Raw genomic sequence first — 10,642 nt, forward strand, 5'->3', positions numbered from 1 at the left:
ACTCCTGCTTATTGATGCAGTCATACAATCAGCCAAACATGTGGCAGCAGTGCAATGTATAAAATCCTGCAGATACAGGTCAGCAGCTTCAGTAAATTTTCACACCAAACATCAGAATGGGGAAAAAGTGATCTCAGTGATGTTGACTGTGACATGATAGTTGGTGTCAGGCAGGCTAGTTTGAGTATTTCTGAAACTGCTGATCTATAGCATTTTTTTCTAGATGTTTAAAAAAAAAAACATCAGTGAGAAGTAGTTCTGTGGATGGAAACATCTTGATGAGAATGGCCAGACTGGTTGGAGCTGACAGAAAGGCTACGTTAACTCAGATAACCACTCTTCACATCTGTGGTGATCAGAAAAGCATCAGAATGGACAATACCTCCAACCTTGAGACAGATGGGCTACAACAGCAGAAGACCATGTCAGGGTTCACTCCTGTCACCCAAGAACACAAATCTGAGGCTCCAGTGGACGCAGGGTCGCCAAAGCTGGACAGTTAAAGACTGAAAACACACTGGTCTGATGGATCAGGATTTTTGCTGCAGCAGCAAATGGTTGGGTCGGAATTTGGTATCAACAGAATTAATCCATGGATCCAACCTGTCTTATGTCAACAGTTCAGGATGATGATGGTGGTGGAATAGTGTGTGAGTTTTCTGGTGAACTCTGAGCCTCTTAACACCAGTCAGTCATGGTTTGAATACCTCAGCCTATCTATTGCTGCTAATCATGTTCATCCCTTTATGGCCACAGGTTACCATCTTCTAATGGCTGCTTCCAGCGTGATAATGCTCCATGTCACAAAGCTAAAGTCATCTCAAACTGGTTTCCTGAACATGACAGTGAGTTCACTGAACCTCAGTGACCTCCCCAGTCACCAGATCTGAACCCAGTAGAACAGCTTTGGGATGTGGTAGAACAGGAGATTGCCTTTTTTGTTATACATTAAAAAGCACACAGACAACATTTCAAACACTTTATTTTCCTTATAGTTGCTTCAGAATATTAAAGGAGCAGTGTTTAGGATTTAGTGGCCTCTAGTGGTGAGAGCATAGGTTGCACTGACCCTGATTGTCCCCTCACTCCCTTTCCAAATGTGTCAGGGAGTCTATGGAGTCGATCAGGTTACAAAATGGCATCAGCTACTGCATAAACTTGTCTGTGAAGAGTGGTTTGTTTATACAGCTATATTTAAATATTATATTTCGTAATTCATCCATAAAACTATAGGAAATAGCTTTCTTCTTCATGGAATACTTGAATAAAACAGCAGATTCTTCTTCCTCTTTTTTGTCTCCCTCATTCTTTCTGTCTCACCTTTCATGTCTTCTTAATCCCTCCTAGCGACAGGGAGGCTCCCAAAGCAGTGCTGTGGTCCCGTCTGAGTACAACGCCACAGTGCTGATGGAGCACCTGAGGGAGAAGGAGGAGCGGATCCTGGCTCTGGAGGCCGACATGACCAAGTGGGAGCAGAAGTACCTGGAAGAGAGCGTGATGAGGCAGTTTGCCCTGGACGCCGCTGCCTCCGTCGCCACTCAGAGGTACAAATGCACATGAGTTACTGACGTTTCATTCTGTGAGACACTGGGCCTCATGAAAGAACTGGCTGGATGAACAGTTTTGTGGCTCATACGAGCAATTTAAGAGAATTTGTGGCATTCGCTAATTTTCTCCTGCTTGGAATTTTCCTCTAGGTAGGAACAAAATATATGAGTGATCCATGCCTGTCGTGCGAGTCCTGAACAGACAGACTCCCTGAATGTCATCTGACTGAATTTGGAGTTGAATAAGATGATTAAATTAAAAAGATATAATACACTTGCAAATTAAATCATTTGTTCACTGCATTATTATCTCTATTGCTTGCCAGTTAACATAATTTTTTTTTTGGCGGCTGTGACTCAGGAGGTGGTGACCCAGCTCCTCTAGTCCATGTGCCGAAGTTTCTTTGGGCAAGATGATGAACGCCAAATTGCCCCCAATGGCAAACTGTTGTGTGAATGGATGTGTGTATGTTAGAGCTCACTATCCAGTCCATTTATTTCTAGATTTTAGTATTTTTCATGGCAGATGTCATCACAGCAGCTTTTACATTTAAGTAGTAATTCTAATATTAGCAATTAGTAATACTAATTTAAGTAATAATTCTTTCTTTAGGGTCTTTATGCATCAAACAGTGTAATATCACCTACTGTAGGCTGTAATGTTCTCTAGTCTAACACCGCCCCTTTACCACCTAGCATATTAGTCATGGACTGCTTTGATTTAGAAAGATGTTTTTTAGAATTTAGAACTTCATGTAGCCTGAACCATTTCCTCACTCTGCCTGTCACAGTACAGCAGTGCTCTGACCACACTTCACTGATGACTACTGACTCTGTATGTTTTTGTTTGCTGATTTCTAACAGCAAGACTTAAAGTTCTTCTTTTAAGTCCTGTAAGGCATTTTTGTGATATATGACAAGTTTTCTAAAACCAACTTGAAACACTTGTACAACCAAGAAAAAAAAGTGTCAGATTCAAGTTTTACCAATGAAATGAAGCCTGGATGAACGACCACGTCAGTGGAGACACCTGCGAATCATGCTAAAATATCCCCAAAATTACATTATATGTTCCCTCACGGGAAAAGTAGAAGTTGGATTAGCTGTTAAGGCCTGGTGTTTTCTTAAATAGGTGCTTGTCATCTAGTGGTCATTAGAGAAACTGCAGTTTGTGGATTGTTTTTACACTGACTTCAAAACTGCTGTGGGGGTACTGTGAGCTTCAAATGGTCTCTCCAGTTTTTGTTTCAGCAGTTTCAGTATTCAGTAGGTAATAAATTGTACTGTGTGAACAGTCAGAATAGGTCAACAATGTAGTCTGAAGTGCTGTGGATGAGCTTCCTCTAGACAGTGTTTTAGTTTAATGGAGGCTCTGTTCTGTTGTGCAGAGATACATCTGCAGCAGTGATAAGCCATTCTCCCAGCAGCAGCTACGACACGTCAGTAGAGGCCCGAATTCAGAAGGAAGAAGAAGAGATTCTCATGGCCAATCGGCGCTGTCTGGACATGGAAAGCAGGTAAAGACTCCATATACATGGGGCCTCCTTCAGACCTGGTCATGTCAATATAAGTGTATGGAGTCAGATAGCAGCCTGGTAAATATTCCTCTTAGTTGAGAAGATTATCTCATTAAGTTTCACATAAATTTTTTTATTTATTTTTGTTTTCAGGCTGTGACTCTAGTTTCCTCATTGTGTCTTGGGAACAGTTTCTGTATTTTAGCTCTCTTCAGGCGCAAATCAAACAGGACTTACGCTGACAACTGGTGAAAAGATAACTTCATTGTAAGCACTTAAGTGGGATTAGATGGACAGCAGGATACTCTGGTTTAAAAGCCTCCAAACATATTAGAAAATAAGACTCTTTAGATGTTGTCCATCATACATTGTAGACTGGCTATATCACTGACTAATGGGTACAGTATGGGTTTCATTCTCAACCTGCTTTCACACCAGTTCAAATGAACTTAATTTGGTGTCTTTGCCTTTTTGATTTGGTTTGTTTAAGCTGGTGTAAAGACTTTCAGATAAATTCTATGGACCAAACAACTAGAGAGAGACCACCTGGAAAAGACTCCAGTGTGAACATGAAGTGGATCAGAAGTAAAGGGCAACATTGTTTCATTTTTTTCCTTAGTCTGGACCAAATGAGCTGAAGTACAGGTCTGGAAGCAGACATGTAGCTCACAGGCGCTCACTGTGTTGTTGTAACTGTGGCTCTTTTCTGGTCCTCCCTCTCGTTTTGCCTAATTCAGGATAAAGAATCTCCATGCACAGATCATAGAAAAGGATGCCATGATCAAGGTGCTCCACCAACGCTCGAGGAAGGAGCCCATCAAGTCAGACCTGCCATCTGCCATGAGGCCCTCGAAGTCCCTGATGTCCATCTCCAACACTGGTTCTGGTGGTTCAGGACTGCTTTCACACAGTCTGGGACTCAGTAGCTCACCCATCACTGAAGAACGCAAGGACTCTAGCTGGAAAGGTAGTCTGGGTAAGAGCCGGCAGTCCTTACAGCTAATGCAGACTATTTACAATGTGTGACACTGGAGAACAGCAACTAAAATGGTACTGTGGGTGAGAAATGGTGATAGACACTCACTTACTGCTACTGTCAGTATTTTTGAGTAATGGCTCTCTTCTCATGGTTCTCCAGGGGTTCTGCTGGGTCCTGAGTTCCGTACAGATTCTCTCAGGACAGAGTCAATCTCATCATCCCCCTCACCAGTGCTTCCCTCCACCCCGATGACCGCAGGCCACTCGAAGACAGGTAGCAGGGACAGCTGCACGCAGACTGAGAAGGGCCAGAGTCAGGATACCAGCAAGCCCAGCACACCAGCCCTCCAGAGCATGACACTGCCTGCCCGCCTGTCTAGCCCCAGCCCTGTGTACATCCCTGACCGCATAGCAGGTCAGCTCACACTGTCAGCCAGCCTGAGCTCAGGCAGGTCTGAGGGACTAATCACACGTGTGGTATCGTGGTGTTTTCAGGCAATAACTATCCACCTCACTGTTTTAAAAGTCACAGCTGTGTCTGACCCCTTCCAACTGTAGAGTTAGCAGTCCTAATCTGTATCTCCTACTGCATACTCAATAGGACTACGACTTCTTTTTAGTGTCAGTGCTTTGACTATTTGTCTGTAAAATGTCCGTGAAAAAGTCCAAATCAGTATTTCCCCAGAGTCCAAGTCTTCAAATGTTTTTTGTCTGACCAACTGTCTAAAACCTAAAGATATTCAGTTTAAAAAAACAGAAAAAGAAAAAAAGAAAAGCAAAGAATAGCATAGAATGTATATAAAGTTCCTCTTTCAACAGTTCTACACTTTTCACATTTTGGAAATACATCATGACTGATGAAAGATACAGAGGTGTGTCCCACCATACTCACATGATAAAGGTATTGATAGAGTCAGCATCAACCATCAACCATCGCCACATTAGTTAGTGTGTTTTTTCCTTATGTACACATAAACTACATCTTATTATAAAACTGTAGTAATAATATTCTTGGAAATACACAAATTCTGGTTTTGAAGAACAACAAAGATGACAGTCTTCCAAAAAAAGACATAAGAAAGACAGTTTGACGCTAAGTATAAAAAACTTGTTGGTATTTATAGTAGTAATCCTTTTAAGGCAGCCGGCCCAAGTTCTCTGATTCATAAAATCAGAAACGATTGAACATACATTTTATAGGACCTCTGGAGATGGTTACTGTGTCCTCATTTAACTCAAGGATTTTTAATGTGTAATCACAGATGTGATTTTGTAAACACAACTTAATGTGAAAAAAATGTTGTCTACACTTTCTTCTTGTATGTTTCAGTATATTGAAGAATGAAAGCTGTGTTTAATACTATGAATGGTGGGTAGGTAGTAGAGTATATCATATGGTCATTGTAGTGTAAATGTGACAGTTTAGTTGATATACAGTACTGTGTTTTAGGCAGTTTTAGGCACTAATGGTAAAGTGAGGATCTGTCAAAAATAATCCCATGATTAATTTTTATTCACCAATTAACCTCATGTGAAGTGCCACCACTGTGTGTTTAGACTCATTGTCCGGCTGCAGAATAAATCTGGGACTGACACACCTTCCTGATGGTACTGATGAAGGATAAGAGTAAAAACATCTAGAGTGCCTAAAACACAGTACTGCACTTAAAAGCCTCCTATGGACAAGTGTTGAGAATTAGCACTTGTGCTAAAATACCCAAGCAATGCAGCTGGTTTGTCCAATTTTATTGTAATATCCATATCAAATAAATGAATAAAGAAATAGATTTTAGTTCTTATGGTCCAGCACTAACAACTGACATTTCAAAGGATAAGTTTGACTGCACTTGTGTGTGTGTGGCTAACCTACCAGACAACAAGTTTCCAGAACAGGCAGACTGGATCATCAGAAATACTGACTCTGCTGACTTTCTCATGTTCTGTCATCTCTGTAGATGTGGCAGTGTTTCACAGCAGCACCCTGGAGCGGCGGCTCCCTGTTCAGTCCCACCCACAGCAGCAGCCCCCCCCACCGACCCCTTCCACCCAACAGGAAGTGGACAACGACATGGTGGAGATCCTCATCTGACCTGTGGCCTCTGGAAATCATTCAGACGAAGATGGCGGTTCTATCAGAACAAGCACAGCGACAGATATGTAAATCATCCCGGCTCATCCTTCAAACCCACAGCTCTGCCTGTGCCGACCGACCCACACCAAGACACATTTTCATACTCTTATGTTTACATGTGCATTCTTTCAAACACTTCCAGCCCAACCCGACTTTTACACATTTCCTTCATTCCTTTACTGAATCAGTTACTCATCATAGCAAAACGCAGGAATCAAAAACAAAAAGCAGAAGTGTAACACCCCTTTTTGTCATGACTCAGTTTTTGCAGTTTTCCTAAATGTTAACCAGAAGTGGAAGTACATAGTCTCATATTTACGTTTCTGATGCATTTGGTGCTTTCTCATAACGGTGGTGATGGATTTAACTTAAGCATAGTGTGTTTGATGTTGAATGAAAGTTAATGAGCTCAAGTTTTTTCACTCATGATGTTAAAGTTGATGCAATTAACATTAAGGAGATGGAAAATATAGAAAGGAGCAGACAAAGCTGAAAGCCAAATTCTTCTCATACACATACACATCCACGTATACAAATGTATTTTTAACTTTTACATTTAAGGTGAAGGATTTCTTTTTTTTTTCATTCTTAGTATTGCATGACCCACTGTGGTTGGTTACGAAGGCTTTGTTTAAATGCACTACTTTTCTTAACTGGGCAATTTAGTGTCATTGTTACTGTGTGTACAGACAGTGACAGTGACCATATTACTAACTGCAGCACCAGTGGCATTTCAGCAGATTTGGGAGGTTTTGGGAGGCTTAGCATAAAGCATTTTCCCTTCCCAATATGCAAGCAAATTAGGATGAAAAAAACTGCCCTTAAAACAAGGATCTAGCTGTAAGAGAAAGCAGCTTGTTGTGTGTACATGTGATAGAGATCTGTAAACTCTCCTGTTCAGAGTTGCTGCAGGCTGGTTAGCTCCATTGGACCAAATGTCTTGGCTACCTTTTCATTGCATTTATTGCACTAATTATTTTTGTGTTTATTTTTGCTACATTACTTTAAGACTTCTGACTTTAGGTATTGTATTTATGTGTATTTTTTTCATTGTAGTTAGACACAGCACTTGGGTAATCAGAAATCACATAAACATATTAATTGTATATATAGAGTATTTACATACGTATGTAACTGTGTACTGTGGGGGGATCTGAGAGCTGAACCTTAGAGCTGTTTTACATTTCCAGAGCTATTGAATGAATGAATTGGGATGCTGCCTTTATGATAGCAGACTTATTTTGCTCCACGGTTGGTGCAAAGTAATCTGAAGGTTAAGTGCTACATGGGTCAGCAAGCATGCACAGTACAAGTTCTCTATGAAAGACCCCCAGACTAGTACATGTGTGCAGGTTGGCTAGATCCAAACAGGCAAATGCCTGGCTGTGTCCACGGCATGAAGGGAATTCTTTTGTATTTTGGAAACATGGAGCCCACTGTACAACTCTCAGTGACATGAGGGGAGGGGGGGAGAGTGACAGTATTTTGGCTGTCTGCATGGCCCCACTGGTTGGGGTCACTCTCAAGTAGCAGATGCTCTTAAGAGTAAAACATTCAGTATTTCACCTCCCATGCTTGAAGAACAATATAGAGGGGATTTATCCATTAGTATGAGGCACAGCATGTCACAAATATGACATACATACACTTTATTGTGAGTATTTATATTTTCAGCCACTTGTATTAGCATACCACCCACCTGACATGTTAGTGGATCCAAACAAACCATGGTAAATGACTGAGGTTTGATTTGAACTAAAACCAGACTTGTCACTGTTGGACTAAGTCTGCTCTTCCACTGTCATAAATATAAATATGACTATATATGATTTTGATTTTGATATATGATTTTGGTAAGTTATCAGGCTAGGACAATTTGGTATTACTTTACACTACACATAGTGGAGTGTTTGGCAGGTCACAGAATGGACCGTTACTTATCCCTGTAGATAAAAGTCTAAACTCATGTTAATGTTGAGCTTTCAGTCAGATGAAATAATCTGGGGATGGGGTGATGTCATTCCTGAAGAATTTGTTGATTTGCATGACATGTCTCTCCAATCATTTCAAAATATTAGCATGAAATGACCTGTATAGTTTAATGGACTGCACATCACTTTTACTCCACATTTAAATCAAGGCACAAAGACAAGAATAGCTGAGCCTTTACAAAATCAAATGTTTTTTATTGTATGTGGTTAAATATGAAATTTCCAGTAAGGTCAATATAGTTCAATTCCAGATGTCCACTGAAGACCAAAAATGTTGGACCAAAGAAGCTAAGAATGGTCAGCTAACTGATGTAGTTTTAGAGGGTCAATAGGATTATTTCACTCAAGACTGTGTGTCATCACAAGAACTTAATTAGGAATGCACTGATATGTTGTAACTGAATATACATGACATCTGAGCAAGGAATAAGGACTGACCACTGCTAACCTTGTCAGCCGAAATGATTGGTGTTATTTTTGTCCACTGCAGAAACCTTCAATCCCTGTGTGCCAAATCATTTGAAAGTCAAGTTGCTTCGTTTCCTGGCACAGAACATGCAGCTCTCTGTATTTTGACTGAAGCATGTTTATAGCTGCCAACACATTTTAGTTCACTGTTGTGCTGGTATCCATTGCCATATTAGTATTGGTTAATAAATGTGTTGACAGTTTTTTTCCAGCACCACCAGCACATTATTAAGTGTCCTTTATACTGGTACTGTATAATATCTATCTGAGAACTGTCGTGTGTCTTGTTGGGCTCAGCTGAAATCTTGAAGACAACGGACCCTGTGGAAATCATAAGGCCTCAGGTGGGATCAGTGCAGGTCTCTGATGGTAACCTTTAGGAAGTTATCCTCACTGTGGTCACAAATAAAACAGGTTTTATTTGTGACCACAGTGAGTTTTAATTGGGTTTTGAATGATTTTCATGAGCCCAGGACCAGATAAACCATTCCCCTAAAATAAAACAAGTGCTAAAATGTAGCTGCAGTTAAATTTACACATTTGTTGTGTTCCAGCCTTGTAACAAACACATTTCACTGAATGGTCTAGTGTAACTGATATTTTGAGTAAGGCCATTATTAATCATTATTAATCAGACCAGAACATTTCAAAATACTCTTTTCTTAGTTGGTTGCAGAGGATCAAATACCAAATACTGAAACAATGTACAGTTGTTCTGGTATGTACAGTATTGTCTAATGCTGGAGTCTTATGACTACAGTGTACAGCTCCAAGAAACAGAGTGAGCTACCTCCAGTAAGTTTCTAGTTTCAGAAAGGACAAAGAAAACAAGCATATGTTCACATTTAAGAGGTTGAAACCAGTGGACATTTATCATTTATGTTGTGAATATTATGACAAACAAACAATTTGACATTCAACAACACAGTGCAAAATGGTTGCCAATTAATTTTTTGTCATTCATTTAATAGTTTCAGCTCTATAACCGTGTTCTTTCAGGCAATGTTTTTGTACTGGCACATACACAATGTGCTGTTAGCATGAGCTTAGCATTAACAAGTAAACACACCCCAACAACAGTGTGTCTGATTTGAAGCAGAAGTGTACATTCATTGTACAGTGCTGATGATGTTTTTTGATTTCTGTTTTTTGACCATCTGAAAGTTGGGACACAAACATTTTGTAACTTAGATACAGGATGTGACTTCACCATCCCACCTGAGAGCGAACCTCAGGCCTTGGTCCTGCTTCCAGCCTGCACCAAAGCATCCCTCAGCTTACAGTCTGCCATGCACACACAAACTGGAGTCACTGCTTTTTCTGTCAGTAAATAGAACTCAATTTGTGTTACAAGCTCCTTTACACCAAATTAGTTTTTTTTGTGGACACAGAAAATTTGAGGTGTGGGAGATGTGTTTGTCTTTACTTCTTGTTGTAATGTTTCCGTACTGGCACTTCTGTCGTGCTTTTCACAATTGTTGTCTGTTAGCATGTAGAGCTTATCATCAGCTGTCTTTCACCACACTTCCTTAATGTGACAAATGCATGGCAAAGAAAAACTCAGTCCAAACTGTCATGACGTTTGTTAAAGGAGACAGATTCATCAACTTATCTGCTGAAAATATAATGATGGAGCAGTTCATGTATACTGGCTGTAAACAAATAGTAAAAATGTCAATGTCTGTATTGTAGTGATTCTTGTTTAAGGCAATGTGTGTCCAGTCTGTTTATATACATGCTGCTAAATTTTGTCATTGCTGTACACAGTTCACATAAAAGCAATTTTCGGATTAATCATCTTTTTTACAACATTCATCTCATCGTGTCTTGTATTATGGTATGAAGTCATTAAGTTTTCTCTGTATACTTTTTCTGACAAACTCCAAAATAACCAAATGTTTGTTATATAAATGAGTTAATTTAGTATTAACTTAATTATTTTGTTAAATAAATTAATGCAGAGACTTTAAGGTTGTTCCTGGTGTTTAGTTACATATACATGAGCTCACT

General features: G+C 40.0%; 1 protein-coding gene across 7 annotated transcripts in view; it reads left to right on the plus strand.

Moving 5' to 3' along the window:
• Positions 1-10,602, plus strand: part of amot (angiomotin) — a 47,944-nt gene extending 37,342 nt beyond the window's left edge. For all 7 annotated transcript variants that reach the window (XM_018700873.2, XM_018700875.2, XM_018700872.2 and 4 more), the window contains 5 exons: positions 1,348-1,544; positions 2,936-3,064; positions 3,802-4,040; positions 4,203-4,457; positions 5,998-10,602. In XM_018700873.2, the coding sequence (XP_018556389.1) occupies positions 1,348-1,544; positions 2,936-3,064; positions 3,802-4,040; positions 4,203-4,457; positions 5,998-6,131 (954 nt within the window). In that variant the 3' untranslated portion in view covers positions 6,132-10,602. The remainder of the gene's footprint in view (positions 1-1,347; positions 1,545-2,935; positions 3,065-3,801; positions 4,041-4,202; positions 4,458-5,997) is intronic.
• The last annotated feature ends 40 nt before the right edge of the window (positions 10,603-10,642 follow it).

The sequence above is a fragment of the Lates calcarifer genome, unplaced genomic scaffold (assembly GCF_001640805.2).
Source record: "Lates calcarifer isolate ASB-BC8 unplaced genomic scaffold, TLL_Latcal_v3 _unitig_4509_quiver_412, whole genome shotgun sequence".
In the NCBI taxonomy this organism is placed as follows: domain Eukaryota; kingdom Metazoa; phylum Chordata; class Actinopteri; family Centropomidae; genus Lates; species Lates calcarifer.